General features: G+C 41.9%; 2 protein-coding genes and 1 long non-coding RNA gene across 4 annotated transcripts; 2 read left to right on the plus strand and 1 right to left on the minus strand.

Annotated features, from left to right (window-relative positions):
- The first annotated feature begins 685 nt into the window (after positions 1 to 685).
- Positions 686 to 6,457, plus strand: pafah1b2 (platelet-activating factor acetylhydrolase 1b, catalytic subunit 2). Of its 2 annotated transcripts, none has more exons than XM_053440761.1 (6): positions 686 to 740; positions 1,712 to 1,793; positions 2,949 to 3,038; positions 3,328 to 3,444; positions 3,667 to 3,789; positions 4,026 to 6,457. In XM_053440761.1, exons 2-6 carry the CDS (start codon positions 1,713 to 1,715, stop codon positions 4,302 to 4,304), a joined length of 690 nt encoding a protein of 229 aa, XP_053296736.1. In that variant the 5' UTR covers positions 686 to 740; position 1,712; the 3' UTR covers positions 4,305 to 6,457. The 2 variants fall into 2 exon arrangements, with proteins under 2 accessions (XP_053296736.1, XP_053296735.1); XM_053440760.1 differs by lacking the exon at positions 686 to 740 and adding an exon at positions 747 to 1,301.
- A 7,277-nt stretch (positions 6,458 to 13,734) lies between these two features.
- Positions 13,735 to 19,627, minus strand: LOC128457603 (transgelin). The gene is made up of 5 exons (XM_053442380.1): positions 19,465 to 19,627; positions 15,643 to 15,829; positions 15,373 to 15,544; positions 15,121 to 15,223; positions 13,735 to 15,020 (listed from the first exon to the last, which is right to left on the minus strand). The coding sequence occupies exons 2-5, from the start codon at positions 15,820 to 15,822 to the stop codon at positions 14,870 to 14,872; spliced, it is 606 nt and encodes a 201-aa protein (XP_053298355.1). The 5' UTR covers positions 15,823 to 15,829; positions 19,465 to 19,627; the 3' UTR covers positions 13,735 to 14,869.
- Positions 19,628 to 20,408: 781 nt separating this feature from the next.
- Positions 20,409 to 23,835, plus strand: LOC128457604 (uncharacterized). The gene is made up of 3 exons (XR_008341942.1): positions 20,409 to 21,361; positions 22,946 to 23,128; positions 23,749 to 23,835. It is a non-coding gene; the product is annotated as an uncharacterized LOC128457604 (long non-coding RNA).
- Positions 23,836 to 24,270: the final 435 nt, after the last annotated feature.

Here is a 24,270-nt window from a genome sequence, read left to right on the forward strand (position 1 = left end):
CTATTTTACCCAGGTTGTTTACATTTGTATTTCAGAGTTTCAAATTGGACTCAAACCTGGAGGAAGTTGCTGCTTAAAGAAAATGTGTAAAAAAGCATTTACGAGGCACGACACCAAACAGCGACAATCATGTGAAATAACTAACAAAACATGAACCTGACATGTCTACACTTGCCCACTCAGATCTGCACGACAGAGGCAACCTCCCCCAAGCCCCATAGTCATACAAATCTAATTTCAACAGAATGCAACACAGCTAAATTATAAATCATATATAACTAAAGATATGTTTGTGTTAACTAATTCCACTTAATTTGTTATTTTTATATGAATTAAAAAAAACTATTATCATCAGCAACAAAAAAGACCAGATCACAATGCTATTAACAAATATTACAAAGAAAACAAATTGATTCACATAAAAAAATATGCAGTTGCGGTGTCAACCATGTCAAATAAATTTGACTTTGTGTTTTACTGTGACACCAGATAAAATGCAACAACACAGATAAAATAAATGCAAAAGCCCAAAAGGGTGAACAAATCTATTAATATAAATATAAATGAACATTCATGTAATGTAAAATACAAGTGTCCTTTGTTGTGGTTGTATTTTTAAGCATACATCACATATTTCTAGATAGTTCCTGTTTGTCCTGCAGCACTGGACGGCTGACCGAACGTGACCATGATGCTTTGCGGTCTGCCGCAGGGAGATGAGCCACCAGTGGAAGGGAAAGGTCTGTTCACGGCAGACACACAACAGCGATGCTAGCGGTGATGCTAAAGATATATAATATATTACAGTGTTATTTCTCACACAGGGAACACGAGCGATGTTGTTTATGAATCAAAAGTCCCGCGTGTCAGGCTGTTTTTAGATTTTAATTGCACATTCAAAACCAGCGAGCCACCCATGATTCATTGCGGCAGCAGCCCTGTGTACTTCTCTGGATCTAAAACATAAATTACAGAATCTAGCAGTGTTCAGGTGTATGCTACACAGCTAGCTACTTTAGCTCCGGCTACTTAAACTGCAGTGTAGTGTGGTTTGTGTATGTAACTCCGGCTCGCTGCCGTGTTACGGACAGTGCTATCTGCTGGGGGGTCTCTCCTCCTCTCACGCTCTCTGCTCCGTGTCTTCTTGACACACCTTTTGTTGTCTCGTCGAGCTGGAGTCAGCTAACGGCTGCTAGCGAGCATCCCCCGCCGACCGTCCCACAGCGGAGAACACAAGTCGCGGGTAAAGAGTTGCCCTGAAGCCGGTGGGAGCCGACGCGTGACGGCCAACAACACACAAGGTAGCTTGTCTTGCAAATTAATGATAATGATAATAAAGTACAGGACTGGAAGTGCCCCGCGTTAATGTCGGCGGCTGTGTCCAACGTTAGTGTGGAAGATGCAGCCATAACAGTCTGTTAGCGGGCTGGTTAGCTCACTGGCTAACACGCTAACAGTGCGATAGCGGAGTTAATGCTCTATAATGGTCTGTAAACACCCGCCGTGAAAGCGGAAGTCGCCGCCATCCGCACCAGCAGCGTCTGTGTGCTGCTGTGATGCTAAGCTGCTACATGACAGCAGCTCCGGTTAGCTGTTGCTGTTGCTGTTGCTGCTGATGCGCCTCACACTGCACCAGCCCGAGACAACATAAACCCGCCGGCTAGTTGTGTGTTGTTGTGTCTCTCTGTGAATCCTGTGTGTTGTCTTGCAGGATGAGTGCCGATGAACGGAACCCAGCTGCAGTGGCTCAGCCGGTAGAAGATGCTCAAGGAGACGGACGCTGGATGTCCCAGGTTTGTGTTTTAGAGGAGGAAACCATCGCTCGTTGTCTTCATGTGTCACAAAGTAAAACAACTGATTTCTTCTTATTCATTCAGGCGATATGTTGCATTATTGAGTCTCATTCTTCGGCTTATCCCTCTTTCTTCATAGCATCAGTCTGAACAAGCATGTTTGGGTTGTTGTGATGATATATACATTCAAGCTTACAAATCCAGCTTTGAAATCACCAGGATAACACCCCAGTGTGATGTTTGACTCACGACAGGCCCGAGCAATGACATTAAGTCAATAAATTGATAATTGTCATGATAAATGAGACATGATTATTTCTGGTAAGTTTAAATAATTATTGTGGCTCTTTATTTCAGGGAATGACAATCCCTTGACAAATTGCTCTATTATGTGTTATACATCCTCATTTTCTTTGCAGGATGCATATGCATTACATTGCTATAGGATTTGTATTATACTGCTATTGATGAAGATTATATTTTGATAATTAGCTATATTGTTTTATTACCAAGCCCTAACTTACCATTCTACCCATTCTGTCATCCAATAGACATTGAAGCTAAGTTCCTCAGATTACTTTCCCTATTAATTTACCCCTTTAAACTACACATTGAATCTTGCATTTATCTTCATAATTGTGCAGTGATCCTGTGCATTGGCTTGTTTTGAGAAGACTTTCAGATGCAAGCTAGATCAGCATCAAAACTGTTTAGATGATGTTCTCTATAATATCAATGACAAAATATATGTGGGGTGAAGATGATGTGATTGGTCGACATCATATTCGTTTCCTGAGGCTTGTGTTTCTTTTAGACAGCCACACTTTCGAGCTTGTTTAGTAGGTCGATGTAAGGTTAATCCTCCAAAGCTGATAGAACTGAGACAGACCGCCTCGCTCCGAGCTCTTTTTTAGTTAGGGCACCAGACATAACTGTGCTGAGCCAACAGGATTTTGTCTTGACTTGGAAAGTTTGCAAGTATTAACCTCCTGCCAGGATTTGGTAAAAAACTTGAAAAGACTGAAAGTCTTGGATTGGATAGACTTCTGCAAATGTTATTTATTTACGTTTTTATGTATCTACTCCACCCGTCACAATTGTACACTACATCCTAAGGTCTAGTGATGAACTTGTATTTCAATTTTTTTTTTACAGCACACAAGATTTGTGCTGGAATGTAAAGATGGTGAACCAGAAGTGCTTTTTGTGGGAGATTCTATGATTCAGCTAATGCAGCAGTTTGAGGTGAGTTATGATATTCTACACCTGGACATTTGACGACTCACATGAAAGTAGCATTTTTTTTCTTTTAATCTGAGTACTTTTCACACACTACTCTTGATATGACATAAATGTACAGGTTTATTTAGCTTGACTTTGAGTCTCATATTTATAAATATAGCTTTGTAATGCATCTTGTTCTTGATCAGCATCTTTTGTTGTCAGCATCAGTGAGATTTTTGGTGTTAGTCACCAAAGTAAGAAATGCAGAATTGCTCCTATGAAATCCAGACTCATGGTTTCCTATCCACAGATGTGGAGAGAGTTGTTCTCTCCTCTTCATGCGCTCAACTTCGGCATTGGAGGAGACACCACCTGCAACGTGCTGTGGAGGCTACAGAACGGAGAGCTGGAGAACATCCGTCCCAATGTAAGACAATCCTAGCAGCCAAATGCCTAAGTGTGCTTTTTGTAAAAACTGTACTAGCAGCAGTTTGTTGTATCACCCTAGCTGTGCTTACTGGCTGTGCTGGCAATATAGACTCGTACTTCACGAAAACTCATTATCTCAAAACGTTGAGCAGGATCTTGGCTCCAGAGAGGAGTGTGTGCAGTGAGAATAAGCAACACGTCTTTCTGTGGTCTTGTCCAGGTGGTGGTGTTGTGGGTAGGAACCAACAATTACCAACACACAGCAGAGCAAGTTGCAGGAGGGATTCTTGCTATTGCGCAACTGCTCACATCCTGCCTCCCAAAGGCAAAGATAGTTGTCCTGGTAAGTTCAGTTTTATATCTTGTCTTTTGTTGTACCTAGTTGGTTCTAAATAAACATGTTGACAGGATTTCTCTCTGAAGTTTATCTCACTGAGTGACCTTTGAGTAACTTTTTCACTTTTAGCAGCTAACGAAATAATGAAGTTTTACATAAACATTGCATCATAGAAAAAAATGTACCCACTGTCAACATATTGAACCTCGCAAATTAGTCAAACATATTTTTGCTGTCCTCAGGGTCTGCTGCCCCGGGGGGAGCGGCCCAACCCACTGAGGGTAAAGAACGCTGCCGTTAACGAGTTCTTGCGGTCGTGGCTGCCACGTCTGGGCCGGGCTCAGTTTCTGGACGTGGGCAGGGATTTTGTTCACTCTGATGGAACCATCGTCCCACAGGACATGTTTGACTTCCTTCACCTGACGCCGTTAGGTTACCGCAAAGTGGCCAAGCCCCTCAGTTACCTTCTGCATCAGATGCTGGATGAGACACCAGAGGAGAGGCGGGCATCACTGGTTTGAGGGCTGTCGTCGACATCAACATTTATCCAGAGGCATATCTCCACCCACTGCTGTGGGAGAAGGGGGGGATGTGCCCCTGGTATCTGGAGGAGGAAGGGCCCACTCACAGTGGGGGAAGTAGTACCTTGATGTGAGTGGGCCCAGGAGGGGTGTGGGATGACCTCCATGAGCGGAGGGTTGTTATGGGGAGGTGATAAGGAGGGAGAGAGAGACCTCACTACAGATGTAGGCACTGTGACTGCAGTAGTAAGCTCTAATGCAAAATAATTCACCAAGGTCAGGCTACTCTGAACCATAGACAGACATACAGAGATCATATGAGACTTTATCTTGGCCTGTGGTAAAAATGAGCATTTCTCTCTGTCCATTTTTCCACAGCGACATGATACTAAACAGAGGAACATAATCCAATTTCTTCCCTTATGTTTTGTTCGGTGTCCGCAAAACTGTAGCTGTGCGGTCTTGGTATTATATCACGAGAAATCCAGCACACAACAAACAGTAGGAAGAACATCACCCAACATTGTTTAATGTTATGAGTCTGGCCTGTTTACTAAAAAGCAGAGGTTCCCAACCTGGTGGTCAGGCTATCCTTAAAGATGTCTAGAAAATTCTTGAGGTGTCAAATCTTTTTTTTTAAATTATATATTTGTCCTTTTTTTTACCTTTTTAAAATCATAACAACGTGGATATGTTCACCTCGTCAGTCTTTAAAAAATCCAATGAAATTGGAGATGTTAAAATCACTGTTAAGGGTCCACAAGTGAATGGTTGGGAACCAAAACAGTACATAAAACAGTGTAAACAAATTTAACAATTCTTTAAAATTGTCACTTTTGAATTGATGTGTAACTAATTTATTTTCTCTACAAATTGTTAATCAATGTAAAATAGATTATATTTGGAGAGACCACACACACACACATACATACAGATCACTACTTCATCTCATGTGACATAAAAACCACAGCAGAACTAAATGTTCACGTTAAACCTGATGTCGGTGTTCACTGCATGCATGTTTTAAGGTGAGCCTCAGCTTCGGTGTTATGAGTGGGCCGACGCTTCAGTATGTTAAATGCAATGTGCTTTAATTATTTATGTACATGAATTGAGTGAATGTCGGCCAAAATCGTGTATTCATACATAACCATTAGTGATGTTGCGCCATGTCTCTATGTGGGTCTTCCAAACAACACCCCTGTCACTTACATGCAGAGCTTCTATTCCTAGATTTACATTTTACTATTTTCGTCCCAAAAAATTGATGACATTATTGAGTAGAAACAATATCCTAACTTCAGGCCGTGATGTTCTCATGCTCCAGTTTAACAGCGAACTTGATTTAAATTTTAACAAAAGAGAAAGAAATTCTGAAACAAACAAGTGGTTGTCACGTCATCTTACATTACTATTCATATCACAAGCTATCCCTTATGAATACAGTTTGATGTGTGACATTCATATGTTTCTCCCCTTAATTTGTCCAACTGTTCATAGTCCAACCCTCCCACCCTCTCTCTCTCTCTCTCTCTCTCGCCCTCCTCTCTACATGAATATACATTATTTTTATCATAGAAGCTCCTCTGCATTCTGTTAATCAGCACCTCTTTATTTCTGCCACCGGTTGTACTCGTAGTGACTCCAGCCTCGCCACACTGCCACCTCACATCTCCACCTTGTGTAGCTATTGAATTATTTTAAGGAGGAAAAGTAGGCTCTGAACACTGCTATAGTGAATATCGTAACGCTAAAGAGAAATCACAGGTCATGTAAATAAAGGTGTTTGTCTGTGAGCTTCTTACCATAGCTGTTCCTCCATGGCTTCGGTTCTGTTGCCAGCATCAAATGCTACTGTTGTCTTAAGCTGCGCACATTCACGTGCTGTGTATAATATAAATGGTGTATGTGTGTGCCTTATGTGTTGATGGGGACAGTATGTGTGCTCCTGGATTGTGTACGTTGGATGTGCGAGTGTTAAGAAGCGACCCCACTGCTCCGGTTGTACATAGGACGTGAGGCTTGAGAGAGTGATGTGTGAAGAGGGTTCAGATGGTGGAGTCTGTGTTTTTGGTGCAATACACACTCTTTGCACTGTTTTGACTCGCTGTCACATTATTGTGTTAAAGCATTCCAATAAAAAAAACTAAAAACATAATCTATCAAGTATTGGTTTATTTATTTAGTGATTTAAGAATTATTTGTTTGACATGTTTTACTGTTGCTCACCAGCAGAGGGAACCATTTGACCAGATAATTGAAACGCTGGCCACCAACAAGACTCGCAAGCTTCTGCTTCTGTTTTATTCAGAGTTTGTCACTGCCTAATTAATTCATTATCATCAAGTTGGTACATGGTTTTGTAATAACTCACCTGCAGCGCTCTGAGGAAATCTCCTTTTTAAATGTCCTCATTAAACATTTAGTTAGGCGTGCTGAAGTGCGATCACTGGCGAGTTGTAAAATACTTGCTGAATAAACCATTTGCTCACTCTTAATGTTGCTCTATTTATGGAGGCCGGCTCTACGGACAGTCTATTGAGAGATAAGTTCTATAAACACAAGACTAAATGACGTTGAGTAATTATCTGTGGATGCACATGAGTTCATGTTTCCAACACATAATTCAATAGAGAATCAAAGCAGTTACATTTATGTTTTTTCCCCATGTTTGTGAATTCTTTCCTGGAAGATATGCCCTCAGTTATCAATGGGTTTCTCTTCATATGTACCCATTACATCAGAGTTTGGGATATGCTGCCATGTCTGATAAATGGTGCTGTGTGGTTGCAAATCAGAGTTTTACACCCATTTCTCCTCTACTTCAGGCTACAGCTTTAATGCTGTATCTGATCACAGCAGGAACTCTGCCCGTGAACTACATGTTCCAGCTCATTTACCACTTCAGTTTAATGACGCAAGCTCCTCAGAACACCAGTCCTATACTGATGGTGTGGTTCTCTGATTGGACCATGGACAAAGATGATTGTGTCCTCGAAATAAATTCCACAAATCCAATCATTTTTCTTTAATATGGGGAATTTGGTTCCACATTAGTCAAATGCCCCTCATGGGTTTCAGCCTCTTTAATCACCATGTGATGCAACTGTTATTATAGTTTGATGGCTCTCAGATCAGATGTCATCCTGGGCCAGAGCCATGTGCTTGTGCTGTGACTCTTGTTGCTGTTGTTTTTTTGTTTTGGTCAAAAGTTGAAGCTGAATCTGTCGCAAGTTTCAGGTTCACAATCAGATTAGGATTCACAGGAAGGAGATGTGGACATGTGGTCATGATAAAAGCAGAAGTTCCAAAAAAAACTACAACCGTTTTGTATAGTTCATAGTGACTGGCAGCAGGGCAAAACTTGCATCATGTCGACAAGATACTGCAGGATTGATTTTATAGTAGGTGCAGGAACCAGGTGGTTCTTTAGTATTTTCAGTCATATATGAGGATAAAGCAACAGTAAAAAAAACGTTATCCAACACATGATTTCTCATGACTGACTTTGGGGTCGATGTCCAACCTAGAACGCCCACAAGGCTTTGACTGAGGAACCCCCCCTCCTCTGCAAAAACCCTGTACCAATTGTCACATGATAAAGTTCATGACTGTCATGGTTGGTTAATCTCTGCCAAGGAGGTTCTCCTTCAGTGTGTGTTCATTTTATTTGTTAGTAAGCAGGATTATGCCAAAACTATACTGGACATTTCCATCAAACTTGGTGGAAGGATGTGTAATGAGTCAAGAAAAGAGAGTGTGAAAGAGCTCTATTCTTTATTTAAAAAACATATTTTTATATCATTGTTCTCTCAGAGAATAATTTGTGGATCTTGATGAAGACAAATCAAACTTGTTTATGGTAGTGTGTTTAATTTGTTGTAGATAAAAATAAAATTAAACTAATTTCAATATAATTTCTTAAGGGGACTGTTGGGCGTTGGCTTGTATGCACTCCACTGAGTCTCATTCTAGTTTTGTTTTACTAGGCAGAAAGATATATCTGTTTAATATTCACTGATCTTAATGAAAAAAAATTCAGCATATTTTGGGGGACTGATATCCATGCGTGTGTGAATAATAGGAGCAGCTTGGTTGGATTTAAGGGAAGTGTTGGGCCTTGGCATAGGTACTGTATGGGCTCGATCTTTTTAAGGTTTATGAATTATAGTTTCTAAGTTGTTGGCAGGTTTCAACAGACCAGCTGAAAGATGGCTCAACAAAAGCAGCCTTTTCTAAAAGTGAACTTTGAGGATTCATGAATATTTAACAGCTTGTTCCGGGATCTCAACTCGTCTCTCTGGTTTGTCTTCCTCGCTCTGCGTTTAGCCTTTTTCAGATTTCAATATTTGGCCTCAGACTGTGTGTAAGGGAAACACCTGCTTCTCTCCATTCCCACCTGATACTTATTTCACCCTCTTGCTGTTCATCGCTGCCACATACAGTACAGCAGTTTATGTCACAAACAGGCGTCATGAGATCAGCTTCTGTGGTTCACAAACAACCTTATTCATTCCCGTGACTCATCCACGCACTCACACACATATTCAATCTTCATGCTCACCGCAGTCTTATACTCAGAGGATCTAGGCAGCAAGTTAGAGCTCTATTACACCATTCAGGGCTTCAGGTGCTAAATGTGTTATACCTACATAACATCTTGTGAAACCGCACGTCTGCATCCCTCAGTCCAGAAGTATCCCGACGGGTTCTTTCTACTCCACGACCAGGTCATCGAATTTTCATTTATACCCATTGATTTCTGCCCTGCACTTCTCGTTAATTGTCTTGGTTCTAAAGCTAATTCAGCAGGTCTCAGGTCAGGGTCACGCTGTCCAGCTCACTTCTCTTTCACCCAGGGCAAACAGGGCTTGACTGCAGTCTGTGGTGCTTACTTGAAGTCGTTACACCGACATCCCCCCGCTGCATACAAACCAAAGCAGCCTAACATTTGCTCTACTGTTAATTAATGCTGTCGTGCCTTTCTCATAAAATAAGAAGCTGCGTTTTTGTTTGGGTTACAAACAACTCAATAGGACAAGCTGCCCTTTGGACTCTTTAGATAGCTACAGACGTACACTATTATCTTTTGTTGTGAGATTTATTGAAGGGCATTGTGGAAAAAGGAGATGTATATCTTCCTGTGTACAAACCTTAACAAGTCTACAAAGCATGTTACATTTGGATTCTCTTCTTTCTTATGATAAGGAATTTATTGTAAGGCATAAAAACATATATCATAAGAACTTAGGGGCTTCCCCAAAGTATAGATTTAACTTGAGGAATGTGACATTCAAACCTAGCGGAATGTTTAAAAGGGTGCAATCGATCTGCTTTTGGGAAAAAGGGTGTAAACCGGGGGAAAAAACCGCTCAAATAATCTGTTTTATCTTTGTGGGAAACTGAAGCAGCTCCATCTCTAAGAAAAGAACAATGTGTCTTTGTACCGTATACACAAGCCTTACATTTCCCCTTGGTTATAACTTGATTTTGTGGCCACATGTGAAAAACGACTGTGGACAAGGGACTAAAATGTATCTTCAGAAAAAAAGATTCCATTGGCAGCTGTTTTGGGGCTTTTCATTTCACATGATCTTCATCAGCAGATGGACTTTGACCAGTTGTAATAGAAGGAAAAACAGACATTCTTCTAAACTATTTCAACTAGTTTAATTTAAAGCTTGCTCTGGTGTTTGAGTGGGGGAAAAAATCAACAACAAACGGACCTTTTGTTGAGATTGTTCTCTTAATTCAGTACATTAGTGTGGTGTCGTTCATCAGTCTTCACGCCTGATGTCTGTATGAATGAAACTACATGAGACTCTGCAGGGACATCAGCCAGTCCGAGTCATGAAAGGACATAATCCCTCACAGGCTTCCCACCAACTAACTTTGCTGGTCATGTTCATTATGGCCATGCCAGAATACCCACTCTGGGTGGTTGAAGTCATGCCTCTGATGAAGGGTGTGACAGCTTTTTTCCAATGCGTCACTCTTCGAGTCTATGCATCACCTCAGTGACCGTAACAACCGTAGCATTAGTTCTGTTCTGATAAGCACACTGAATGTTGAGTCTGGAGTAGGTGACAGCCTTGACGTGTTCTCCAAGACTAAGTTTAAGAAATTTGGAAATGGCCTTGTTAGGCTTATTTCTGCTCAACGTTAGTTACATGTACAGAGTTGGGCAGAACCTTCTCTCCGCACTCTCATTTTGTTTGTTTCTTCCATATTTGTTTGCGTCTTCTGAAAACCTAGGGACAAAATGGAGAATTACCACCGGGAATTATAGGGGGGGGGGGGGGGGGGGGGCAGTGTAGCCAATAGTTTACGCAAGTCAATCATTGTACAGGAGTAAAAAATGTCTGAGGAGAGACATTTTAAATTGGTAAGACACTACAGGCCTAGGAAATGGGACATATAGCTGCTTGTCCCTCTTTCCCAAGAGGTCGGTATCACAACCTTCTTCACCTTTGACATTTTCGTGTTGTCGGTAAACCCTCAACTCTGCACTGCCCCCTAGTGGATATAATGCATAACAACCATGCCAATGTAAAAGACCCATGGTAGTATGTGCGATGGATATTTTTGTACGTAAATGCACCATACATTAGCTTTTACCTTGCTCATCAGTACAGAGGTAGCTGTCTAAGTCTCACTGAGAAGGGTTCAGTGATACCTAGTGGTGAGGTTGCAGATTGCAACTGAATACCCCTGCTCTCGCACCCTTTTCCAAACATGTTGCAGAACATAAAGGGAACATAAAAAACACAAAAGGCTGTCCCTAGAGGCAGTGTTCGGTTTTTACTGCTCTGGACTACTGGACAAACATGGCCGACATGGAGGAGGACCCACTTGTAATGTAAAGAGCTTATTCCTAGATCATCGAAACACATTGATTCTTCATTTCAGGTGATAACATACTCATGTTACAATTAGTCATGTAAACATATTATAGATAGATCGCCCTAATTTACACCGGGCCGTTAAAGGAGCAGAAGGTGTAATATCAGATCCCCCATTCACATTTTCCCAGACAGTCTCAGGAGCTGGCCGCCCTCCAGTCAAAATACCACCTCTGTAACCTCAGGCTATCGTCGCCCCAGTTATGCCCCTGTATGGCAGCAAAGTACATTCCACCACAGTGAGGCCACTGATGTGTTGGTGTTTCCACACTTTCATTTAAACCCTGATGGAATGAAAAAAAAAATGTCTCCTGTATCAGAAAGGCCAGGCACCAACGTTCTGCAACAAATTTTATCCAGAAATATAAAAAAGACGGAGACATAACAACGTCAGATAAGGATGTTTGTTCAAGTTTGTTTGGGAATGTTTCAGACGGGACGAGTGGATTTTTTGAAATCTCATTAATTTAAGCTTTGTTCCTCGTTGGTGTGATGGGCCAGAAGTGAAATGGATTCATGAGTTATGAAAACTCAGCTTCAAAGCGATGGTGTTTAATTTGACCTCACATTTACATAGTTACCTCATTACTCCGAGTAAGAGTAAAAATAGAAACCCTTCTTATTCACTGAGCCTCTGTTCTGGAGTATTTTTAAATACCTCGATCAAAGATAGGTGGATATTCAAAGAAGGGAGTTCTTTTCTCTTGGGTTTGTCAGCACAGATTCAGTATACCTGCTGAAACCAGCATGTACATGGTTATATCCCTCTCAGCTCCAAGTCAGCCATTCACTGATTCATTAATTAATCATTAATTCACTAAGTTACACTTCACAACATTGGCTGATAAGATGGTTAAATGAGGGAGTAGATTTTATTGTCTTAGATAAAGGTTGATTAAGTGATAAAATGTTAAAGGCCACACCCTGAAACAATGCAAAACAGTCATGAAGGATTTTACTCCATTTAGATTGTAATGTAATAAAGTTCACTGAAAAGACTGATCAGGGCTACTGAATCTAACAGAGAGACGACATATATACAGAGCGAAACTATTACATGTGTTACTTTCATATCATGATCCTCAAATGAGGATCAGGTTTAAACGCCTCAGAACTGATTGTCCCTGTTGTGAAATGAATAGCATCAGAGCAGCACATAGGCCACTACATATCCACACTATATATGAAACCAAGCAAAACCATCTTCTCTGTGTGAATTCATAATGTTGTAGTCAACTGTTATTGAGTGTAATAATCTTTGTCCCCCCCCCCCCCCAAATGTCCTTGCACGGCCCTGGATGTTTGGTATGTTGAACCAGAAGGAATCTAGAGTCCCAGCAAGTCCTGACACTGACATTCTGTCTAATAAACTCCAGTGTAAGTGTTGAGTAGGGTGAGGCTCTGGAAACTCACGTGTGCCAAAGCCGAACCGGTTTGCTGAAATAAATATAACTGTTGAAATAATAAAGACCTTTTGTAAATTATAATGATGTAAACTATACGACTGAGCCACTTCCCTGCAGAGAATAATGTGTTGCATCCTCATGCAGGGAGTTTTAATATTAAGGGCCTATTAAAAGCAGATGAGCTCACTTCAGGAGAGGCTTTATGAACTATTTAATATAATTGTGCCTGCAAAGTGTGTAAGTAAAGCATTTCTCTTTTGTTTTTATTATTAAAAGAATAGATTAAAAACCTAAAAAATACAGGATACAAAGTTCATATTTACTGTATTGTCTTCACTGTCCTTTAAATCGGTAGTCCTTGCTCATGGATTTACCGTTTTAACCCTCTGTGCCAATCCATTTTTACACACACTTTCCTGTGAATACAAAGGAAGAGGAAAAGGAAGTCTTTGTGTTTATCCTCCCTCTGCAGCGGTCACTCCTTGTTTGGAAACGCTCTCTGACCTCTTCAGTCCTGTTCTGTCTTGACCTGCTCTGTGTTTTGACCCCAGCCACCGTAATCTCTCGTGTCTCACTCCATCGAGTGTCTTTTCTTCTCTTTTCTTTTTTTCAAATAATCTTTTTTTCTTCATCAGACCAAGCCTTCTTCTTCTATCGTCTCCATCTCTGGCCTTTTTTTCTGAGACGGTCATGCTGTACAGCTCAAGTAAAAACAAAGTATAAACCAAATCTTGGCAGGGGTTAGACATACGAATCCCCCTTCGTTTCTCTCCTTCCATCCAACCAGAGATGACATGGCCAGGAAAAATCCAGGCCTTATCCCCACCCATCAATACTCCCTCCTTCATTTCTTTCTCCTCCCACCTTTTGGCACTTTGCACCTTTTTTGTTACTGACTGTTATCTCTGTGTAGAGCACAGCTCTGGTTTAAAACAAACACAGCTCAGCACAAGGCTATAGTTACCTGTAAAAACACTGACATGTTTACCATTGGTTGCCATGTGTCATTTCCTCTTTTTTACTGTTTCCTCGATACCACGCACGTTACTAATAAACCACACAGGAGGTGTGAACACATCTCACTGTTCTGTGAGTTCATCTAATCAGCACACAAGAGGCGTCTTTTCAGTCAAATCAAACTTTATTCCAATATCGTCCAATTGATGTTAAAATCTAAAAAGAAGGTCCAACGTTTATTAGAAATGAACTGAGATCTAAATGCACATAGCAGGTGAAACACACACTTTTGCACTTAACCGAGAATTTCCTTTAAAAATGTATTCAGATTTTTCCAAAACAAGTGGATTTCTCTCTTGTTGTAACATATTAACTCCAGATTTTCTACTTAAATGTATTTTAAACCACAGCAATGAATACACTTCTTACCTGTTTCAGTTCATTCCAGTTCACAAGGATTCAGCAGAGGTGTGAAATATGCTATTGAAAGGTCTTCACTCTGAACCATGTGCTCAGTTTACTCTTTATAATTCATTTTATTTAAGTTTATCATTATAGCTGTCTGGCCCTGCTCATAGGAGAAGATAACATTTGCTGAACTCCCCTTGGTGGTGCATTCATGGACAACCTGATGTCCAGTTATTGATTTTTAAGCGTAGCAACACTGGCAGATGAACAAAGCACAAACAAGAACCCTGTGGAAATGTGGATTTTGTTGTTTAAGACATGAAAAACTTGAAAATCTAAGATATGAGGTAGTCCCTGAATGCCCCAACAGAAAGCGTTGCTGCGTTATCATTTTGCAGAAACGTAGCCGATAAAATACAGAAAACTTGTATCGCATTTCTTGAGTACTGAGATGAACTGAAAGCAGTGGCTGTATGGAAGGTAGGAAATCAGAAAATGTCATGGTTTGTAGAAATTAAGAGCCTGTTTGATTCTACGGTAGTGACTTAAAGGATGCAAAACAACTGGAATGATGTTTTTAAAAGTATTATGTACAATTAAAAGCGTAGTCGTAAAAATACACGTTTAAACGCTCGGTCGGATTGTCTAATCACTCAGTACTGTTGACGCTCTCTACAAGTGTGTGTCTCCTCAACGTGGAGTGTGCGTCGTGTGTGTGCACATGTTGTCGTTGGTCCCCCGTTTTTGGTCCAGTTTCGTCTTGAAAGCAGTCACGTCACATTTCTCCTAATGGCCAAGGTAAGAGTCCAAGTCGCTTCATCCTCGCTGAATGGCCTTTCGGAGGACAGAGGGAGGAGTGTATCGGGGGGGAGGGTTACAGCGGTGCGCGGGTTTAGGGGTTGTTGATAATCTGCCTGGGTCGTCCGTAGCCTGTCATGCCGGCCTGAGATGCTCCTTTATTTGTGCCCATTTGCAGGCCGATGACATTTTTGCCTTCACTCAGCTGCTCCTCTGAGAAGTCTCTCCTGTTCCCGGTGGACTTCCTGCACGCATAAAAACAAAGTCATTCCCCAGCACTGAAAAAGAAAGCTCCTTTTGTTTTAACAGGCTAGTTGCATTGGAGGGGGAAAAGCTCAAACTTACTTATGGAACCAACTGGGATCTCCTTTGTAATTCCCATCATGCTTTGTGACTGCCAAACTACCCAGAGACATCAGGGTCCTCTGGACAGCCGCCAGGTCTGAGCCTGAAGACATGCAACAATCTCAAATGAATGCACGAGGAGACAATGACACTTCAACCACTCAGTGTGTGTTCATTTCCTTATTTATACAGCTGTAAATCTGCCAAAGACTCTGTTGTAATAACACAGATGAGTTCTGCTGGACAGCTTACTTTCAAAGAGGTCTACGGTCTGGAACATGTCGGTCTTAACGACTCCATAGTTTTCCGCAGCTTTGAGGAACATGGAGATCTGCTCCATCTGCTTAAACGGCATAGTGGAGGGCTTGATGGACCTGATGGGCTTGTTGTCTCCGCACAGGCTGTTGATGAGCTCACACAGCAACTAGAGCGGACACAAGGAGGAGAATCTTTTGTAAATATTGTACACAAATGCAAACTTACGATTCTAGATATTTACGTATATTCAATGCCAGCACTCACACGTCCATCCTTGAGCCACTTCTGGAAGCCAACCCTGCCTGGCTCGGGCTGCTCGACGCCAGAACCACACTGGGCGATGATCCACTCCACCAGCCTCTCCTCCAGCTCCTGGTCGTATTTTTTATCAATCTTACTCTGAACCTCACGGCTCAGGCCGTAAGCAGGACCGTGGTTTGCCATGCTGATCCTGTTGGAAGGTAACGTTGTCTCTAGATTAGCAAATAGCTCAGTAAACGTCACTCCCTAAAGTCCTTTTCATTGTGGATATTTAAGAGATATAAAAACAGTCCAATTCAAATCCCTGCCCAGCTCACACCCACAGACCTGGCTGACTTTCAAGTAGGATCTAAGTCGATATCTTCCTGATGCGTGCATACGCTGCATTAATGTGCTTCAAGCTGTTTTTTTATGAGTTCCTACATAGTTCCAATCCTTCAAAATGAATGTTGCAAATTTTTGGGGCCCTCGCTTCGCCTTATTCAGTTTCTGGCCGAGAGTGAGTCATCTCATCTCATCTCTCACCAGGAAGTGAGAAACTGTATTTCCCAGAATGTCAAACCACTAACTCAAGCTCGGCAGAGGTGCATGTGTGTGTGTCAACCTCTCTATAATACAGGAGGACATGTTTAATCATGCTCTTTTTGTAATTGCAATGATGCGACGCGCACATTTTCTCACAGTCATTACCAGAGTGTAGGTTTCCATTGCTCGGACCATGCTATTGTCATTATTCTACATTCTCTATACATGGAAGTTGTAAATGCTAAGTGTCTTGAGGAATTACGACACCGCTGCTCTCTGTAAGTCATTACCATCCGCCTATCTGACTTATTAATGCACTAAGAGCTTCCTGTTAGCTTCAGCAGAGCGGCCCTGCTTCCTGCATCCTGTTTGCTTGCTCAACTGTCACTTCCTTCCTCCCTCCCTGACAAAGGTAGTGCATGTCCAAACAGGAGTCTAAACAAACTCATAAATTGTGTGAGAGAGAGAATGAGATGAAACTTGTTCGCCACCATGATGCAGTTGCTGCTTTGACAGATTGGAATGAGTTACACAGGCAGTTACACATTTCAGTGACATCTTTTTGCCTTTATATAGATAGACAGTGAAGGAGTGAAAGGAAATGGGGCGTGACAAAGGGAGAATGACGTGCAGTAAATGGTCCGGCTAGCCGGGGGTCAAACTTGTGACCTGCTGCTGAAGGCATATGCATCAATGCTGTGTATGCACCCAATCTCTTCAGCTATCGGCACACCCACCAGTGCCATCTCTGAATGTCTTGCACAGTGGATAACATATGAAGATGCTTATGGCAGATGGAAAAGTCCCCCCCGCCCCCTTCTTACTTTTCTTCATTTCCTGCCCAAGAATGTGTGCATAAATGAGAGTTCTTTTGTTTTCTGGGCTACGACAAAAAAAGCTGAACAAATAGCGTAGGATGACATGCATCTGTTAAAAATGCCGGCAAACCAAAATTTAATATAAGTATGAAGTATATTTGTGCCCTAAGGCCAGAATGGCACCACCCCTTGCAAACCAGAGGCTTGTCAGTGTTACACAATCTGTGTTGATAGTTTGACAAATCATCGCTGCGTCCAACAGCTCTGCCCTGGAGGCCTGGCTGCCATAGATCCCACTCTGTTCATTGTCTGAGGTTGTGCAGGAGAACCCTCTTCCTGTCCATTAACTTGTACCAGAGCCAGTTTGTGACAGCAAGCCAGTGATTGAATGTCACAAGATTAGCTCATGCCGCTGTCACTCCGCAAATTGCAGGACTGATTTTAATGGGGAGTTCATAGCAAAGACTGAACACACATGGAAAAGGGCAAGCTGTTCAAACAGAGTGCATGTTCAAGTGTTTGAGTTAGTAAACTCTACGCTTAACAAATCAGTTGGCAGGGGCCGGGCAGTTACTCTGACGACTTGTAATCTTAGAGCCACAGCTACAAGCCTCAACAATAAAAACCAGGATGTTGATAATGGATGAGTGTGCTGCTGAGGTTACTGACTTGATTTCAATATGGAAAGTAATTATCCTGAATTTGGTTTACGTGTAACTTATACATACACGTTTTTCATTCACTTTAAATCAGCCGGGTGACCTATGTAATGTCATCGTATAACAACTGTAAACTGCTGATAACCAAATGTAACAAATCAGGCATAAACTTACACTTCCATGTCTCATAGTTCACGGGTGGATCCAGGGGCAGGGCCAGGGGGGCACTGGCCCCAGCGGAAATCTGATTGGGCCCCCTTAAGTCCCCCTATCCTGTCAGTAGTCTTTTTATTATTTATAAACAAACTAGTCATAAACAATACTAACAATAAAAATGTACATTTTGTTAAAGTCTAAGTTTTTTGAAAGTACACAATGTGCTTGACAGAGGAAGAATCTTCAGAATATATTCAAGGATGTGTGACTTTGCTCAAAGATATAGAGTTAACAGTAAACAGGCAATGACTTAAATGTGCATGTTAATGAATCATGGGTGATTCATGGATATTAGACATATAATCGTCCCCTCTGTGTAATTGTGGCCCCTGATTTAGAAAAGTCCTAGCTCTGCCCCTGTCCTAGTTAATCATTCATAACATCATTGTTAGGTTTGTATTGATCACCACGGCTGCAGGACAAGTTACTGTTACAATCAGATAATGGTAAATAAGAAGATAAATAATATACAACTGCTTTCCCACTGAAATACCATTTTCAGCTTTCAGTAGTCCAGGAGTCTGACGTGAGCTTTTCCATTAATGTTTTCCTTGATGCTGGCACATTTTAATACTTGGCTGCTTCATAGAGAAACTACTCCTCTCTGTTTAAGTGCTCTAATCAGCTCCCATGTGCCATTAGAGGGTTAATGTGTCCCACCCAGATGCACCTCCAGCTGTTACTGTTTGATTTATCATTCTCATCACTGGAACCGATTTCTTCTGAATCATAGTATCTTGTAGTCTTCCATAACGAGATGTTTCACAACTTTCTTGCTGTTGCAACATGGCTACATAAAGCTGCGTCACAAGGAGGGTTTTTTAATTAATTTTTTACAATTATTCAGCGTCTGTACTAGTGACTGCTTTAGTTCAACAGGTTTGTTCTGAAACCTTCGTGATACAGAGGATAAAGCAGTTATTGAACAGAGATCGAAGATCACGTTTCCCTTTGTCCTGCACCATCCCAACTGCTGCTGCTGCTGAGCCACATTGTAAACTCAATACTCTCTAGTTAAGCCTGAAGATAAGAAGAACAGCGCATGAAGTCACAGTTTCTCACTTATCTCACAGTCCAAAGCACTCGCCTGCACATAAAGTTTTACTTTGCTCCATAAATGTGACGACACATGTGAAACACACATGTTCTCCTGCTGCTTCCTGAGCTGTCTGGAGCTGATGTTCAGACCATGTATTAAAAGTAGTTAATGACATGTTATTAGACTGCACTGGCTCTACGTTGAGGGGTCCCTGATGTGCGATGTGTCAGGAGCTGAACAGGCGCACGTTCCCTGAAACTGCGAGGCCTCACATTTTGCCCCTGAGCTCCTCGGAAGAGAGCTGAGAGTAAGATAAGGAGGATTCCACAACGCAAGACTTTACAGACTATGTAGTGGGACATTCAGAGGGAATCCAAACTGCATAGGAATAGTTAAACTTTAACTGAGCGTTCAGCCTCACTCTCTGTACGACCAAAAATGGGTGATACATTATACCTCATTGTTTCCTGTTTCCTGCTCAGCGTGAACCACAAGCACCACAAAGCAACGAAGAAATCGATGTAGCTGCCGGGGGTTCATGGGTGAGGCCATGAGGAGTATTACTTACTTTGTGTAGTAGCTTTCAGGTGAGGACAGGTGAGTCTGAGCTTGTGTGGCAGTGCTCCTCTTCTTTCTAACGTGCACTGTACAGGAGGGCTGGCGCTAATGCAGCAAACACCCTTGTCTGAAATATATGACTTCACCACATTCAACAGAAAGAGGGAGCAAGAGAGAAAGAGAGAGAGAGGGGAGGGAGATACGCCCTCAGGTCCTCTAATTTCACTCTGTGACCCGCCCATTTGCTCTTTCTCTTTTTCCCCACTCAAATTGTAATTCCTTATTTAGGAGAAGGACGGGAAGGAAAAAGAGAGCATGTGACTGAGAGAGTTTGGTGTGGTCACTGAAAGGAATTCTCCAGATTTCTCCCTCTAAACCGCCACAGTACAAGAGGGGATTAGGAGGAGAGGAGGGAGGGATGATAAAGATCCTCCACACCAGTGAAGTGTGTGGGAGTTCGACTAGCTAAAGAGCAGTACATGCAGGAGATTATTTATTGCCTTGATTCAAATGGATGACGTTTGAGGCCTCTGAAAAGAATCTGTCTGAAACTGAACTCGGGCAGCTGTGGAATGTCAACCCCTCCTCTCTGCCCGGCCTTCATGGCAAGACACAATAAAGAGGAAGGAGGAGAACAGGATGTGACACATCACATGTTATTTTTTCGCCAATGCCACACAACGGGAATGCGTGAGAGATGGAAGTGGCTCGCGTCCTCGTGCACGACGTCATCAGGGAAGACACAGCTGTACGTCCGGACAGTTTCCGTGACAACCAGCAGGGACACTCCTTTGTAGACATTCCAGTCAACCGTGTCGACAGGAGCAAGTCCATAGAGGACAGCTTTGAGACCAAACCTTGACATCAGGCGTTATATCACAACGAGGACCTGGGTAATGTATGAAGTCATCGCCCGCGCCCGTCAGTCATGACAGTGTAGGTGTGGGGGGGGGGGGGGGGGGACAGGCTTGCTTCAGCCATGATTTGTGTCACTGCAACACCCAGTTATAAAATGTGTCACCAGGGTTACGTCTGAGTTAATGATCACAACCTGAGAGGATTCTTTTTGGGACTGGAGAGCGTTTCCTCTTTCCTGCTCACAAATCCTGTTTCTAAGTAATAATATTAATAATCATAATAACCATAATATTTTTGTATTTTTATTGATCAAACACATGTAACAATTTGTATTGTATCTCTTTGTAGGATTTTTTTAATTGAGCTATTTTAAACAACCCAGTCTCATCAGAAAACGTTCAATGGCAACGTTGGTCCACTTGGAACGACGTTACCATCTCACAATCTGGCCTCTCAGATTGTGAGATGGTAACATTTAGTCCTCCCATTGTTTTGCATTGGCGTGTTCTCACGTCACGTGACTCTCAAGCTCCCGTCTGCGGAGAGGAAAACATGGCGCAGATTCCTTGTTTTTTCAGATAAAAATATAATTTTGTAACTTAGTTTGGGCATAAAAATACTTTCTGACACCATTTCTAGCGAGAAATGTGCTCTTTGCTTCCACAGTCTTCAGCCAGTTCGTGCTTATGATAAATATTTTAATAGTTATCACGCATGTTTTTATCGTTGCTATGATGGTTGCCATGCCACCACGGCGCAGCGTGGTGTTTAAATCACAGTCCCTGCGTGGTGTCCTTCAGTGATCGTGAATGTTATTCATGTTATATAATAGTAATATTTGAGTCTAGATTACGTCTCTAATGAGAAGGATCCTGCGAGTCTATTCATACCGAGGCCGGCCCGAGTGCGCGACCGGACCGAGTGCGCGAGCGGACATGACGTGTGGCTGTCGTAAAAACCCTATTTGTAAACAACTAGTCCTTTAACTCAGCGCTACGTCATAAACACGGAGCGCTTGGAAGACCACGATGTCATCTTCCTTCTGTCAGGTAAGTAGTTTATTGTTTTTAAAGATCGTTACGATCTAGGTTTACAGTCCGAGTGCGGAGAGAGTCCGTCAATCCACACTATGGACGCTGTTCATCAGCTAATACGCCATTGTTAGCCACATGCTTCAGCCCACGGTAGCCTGTGCTACCTGGGAGGTGAATACATGGTTGTTGAAACCAGTTCAAGACGCTTAGCTCATCATTGAGGGACGCTACAATATAAATATAAACATGAATTTGATTTATGAATGCTTTAGATCAGTGGTTTTCAATAGGTGAGGCGCGCCTCCCCTGGGGGGCGCCAAAGAGCCAAAGGGGAGGCGCGACACGAGACACTCGCAAAAACAAAATACACATCTGTATGCAGCTCTAGTGATATCGATAATTGTGCGTGCGTGTATTAGTTTTAAAATGCATCGTTTCCCTGTCCCAAGTCAACAGGAGTCAGCATTAAGGGAGGAGACAGGACCCAGCAAAAAACGTAGGAAAAATGATCTTGAATGCGTTTCTGGTTGTCTGTGGAGAGCGAGTTCCCCCAGATCTCCAATAGGGCTATGGAAGTCTTAATCCCCTTTACCTCCACAAACTTGTGTGTGTGTGGGTTTTCCACACTGATCACGTGATTAAAAACAAATACAGATCAAGGCTGCAGGTGGAGGACGACTTGTGTATATTTCTCTCTGCACTGCAGCCCCGCATCGAACACCTCTGTGCATCAAAAGCGAGGCCTCATTGTTCCTACTGATATGGACGATTCAATCGAAAGTCAATGTTGTGTTGTCTTGAATCCATGAATTGGGTGGGCCATAGGGTTGATGCCGCTCGTAGCGCAAATGATGTGAATTTGACGCATTTTGTTTGTTGTTTAAATTTGAGGTTGTACGTGGCTGAAATCGTTAACAAATTTCATGAAAATATGTGAATCTGTTCGATCTGATAATATGCCGTTGTCGTTCATTGATCAGAGAGTTGTCCATTGTGCAGATTCTTTTCGAGACGATGTGCATCTCCTTCAAATGTGCGCTTAAAGCCCGGTCACACAGCACCGATTTCAGCCGTCGGATGTCGTTGGTTGTAGCTTTGGCGCCGATTACACATGTTAAGCATGTTTTGTTGACTTGTGGATAGGCCTAATTTTAAAAGTAGCCTCAATTAGGCCTGCATGAAGTTGGAAATGATTTGCTGTTGCAAAGAATCGTTTATGAATGCACTTTTAAAAAAGTTGTGGAAATAAAATGTCTTCAACATTACATTTGATTAGTTATTGAAAATCATCATTGCCTGGAACACACAAAAGATGGCATTTACTGAAGAGGCGTGTGTGGGTTAGGTCAGGCGGACGGGATTCATTTTTTTTGAGGGGAGGCTCGGCTGTCCTTACCTACTCTAAGGGGAGGCTCACATTCACCCAATTTGAAAACCCCTGCTTTAGATTAATAAGGAGTGTATTTCTCTACTATTACTCCACAATATCAGGTCAATTTGGTTTAATGTATAGTATGCACTATGACAATAATGTTTCCATGTTATGGAGTTGCGATTCATTTTATAAAACAATTGCTATGTTCTGTTTTTTTAATCAAGGAGGATCAAAGTGAAGCTACAGGAGTTTCATTAACGTCAACAACTTGGACCGAACAGTTTGTTTTGCTTGATGAAGAGCAGGAAGGGCAGCCTGGAGAGAAAGAGAAGCCGGGTTGAGCCCACTAACATCATCCACGTACCACGAGGAAGATGAGGGAGAGAAATGATCCTACCATTAAAGAGGTACTTTTAAGTAACATAGCAGAAACACCATTATATATAATGTGCTAAATATACATTTTTATTACATCCCCAAAGTACGCTTGCTGAAATACAAGTTAATATCACACTGAAAGAATTTTGATCAATCATGCTTCCCTGCTGTGATTGTTTAACTGGGAAAACAACTTTTTCCACAGGAAGGCAAGTAAATTTAAGGAATACATGTGCAAAGTTTTCCTCTGTTATGTATAATGATGACCCCCATCAAACATAATGTTAGCAATATTTACACCTTTTAATTTATACTGATTATTTCTGTCTACATGTGTGAATTTGCCTTCATTAGTTTCAGAAAAGAGCGATGATGTATCGGTCAGTGGGCGGCAGCACGAGACTCCGCAAACTAGTCTGTAAGCAAAGTAGACGAAGGCATCGAGGTTGCGGCCTGCCATCATTGTTATTTTTGCTTAAGGGACTGAATATGTTTCATGCAGGAATATTAGCATTTCCCTTATATCTACCAAAACTGCTTGTTTCACAGACTGCAGTTTTGTTTTGATCCGATGTGGTGTGCTAATACAACCGTATCTGCAATGGGTTGTGGGGCAGTAACATTTGTAACTCTAATTTTGTTTTGACAGACTGTGAAAAGAACGTTGAGAACATCACCACTCTACAGGAAGACACAGTCCAGTAATGGGTGTCAGAAGTTCAGTAGTGAACGACAGGCACTGTGGAAAAATGTGTGTCATTGTTGTACAATGTCCTTTGACTCTGTTTACACAAGGTTAACACAAAAAGGTTTGATTGTAAACTGATATTGGTACGAATTCATGTTATTCTCCTCTTCACAAGAAACAAACAATCCAAATTACCTGCAGAAAGCCCTTGATGGACGCTTCAGCTGCATCGTCAGACTGGCCAGACAGCAAGATGCCAACTTTAATGCCAATTTATTTGTGTAACATTCTGTGACCAAATGTATAGATAACTTTTTGTAGATTGTAAAAATAGATAACCCATTTATTAAAAAAAAACTACACTAGAATTACCGCACTGCGTTGTATGACTCCGCTAACCAGTGCAGTGTCCGTCTACATATTTCTACATATTTTCTCTCGTATAAATGACACTGTGTCTCTTGACAACTGAAACCATAAGAT

This window comes from Pleuronectes platessa, chromosome 15, assembly GCF_947347685.1.
Source record: "Pleuronectes platessa chromosome 15, fPlePla1.1, whole genome shotgun sequence".
Taxonomy (NCBI): Eukaryota; Metazoa; Chordata; class Actinopteri; order Pleuronectiformes; family Pleuronectidae; genus Pleuronectes; species Pleuronectes platessa.

What these genes read in the sequence shown, in the direction of transcription:
- pafah1b2 (XM_053440761.1), top strand. Translation starts at nt 1,713, where the DNA reads ATGAGTGCCGATGAACGGAACCCAGCTGCAGTGGCTCAGCCGGTAGAA. An exon ending in AGCTAATGCAGCAGTTTGAG is followed by an intron (nt 3,039 to 3,327) that starts GTGAGTTATGAT and finishes TCCTATCCACAG; the next exon opens with ATGTGGAGAGAGTTGTTCTC. An exon ending in AGGCAAAGATAGTTGTCCTG is followed by an intron (nt 3,790 to 4,025) that starts GTAAGTTCAGTT and finishes TGCTGTCCTCAG; the next exon opens with GGTCTGCTGCCCCGGGGGGA.
- LOC128457603 (XM_053442380.1), bottom strand. Translation starts at nt 15,822, where the DNA reads ATGGCAAACCACGGTCCTGCTTACGGCCTGAGCCGTGAGGTTCAGAGT. An exon ending in AGTGGCTCAAGGATGGACGT is followed by an intron (nt 15,545 to 15,642) that starts GTGAGTGCTGGC and finishes TGTCCGCTCTAG; the next exon opens with TTGCTGTGTGAGCTCATCAA. An exon ending in GATCCCAGTTGGTTCCATAA is followed by an intron (nt 15,021 to 15,120) that starts GTAAGTTTGAGC and finishes TTATGCGTGCAG; the next exon opens with GAAGTCCACCGGGAACAGGA.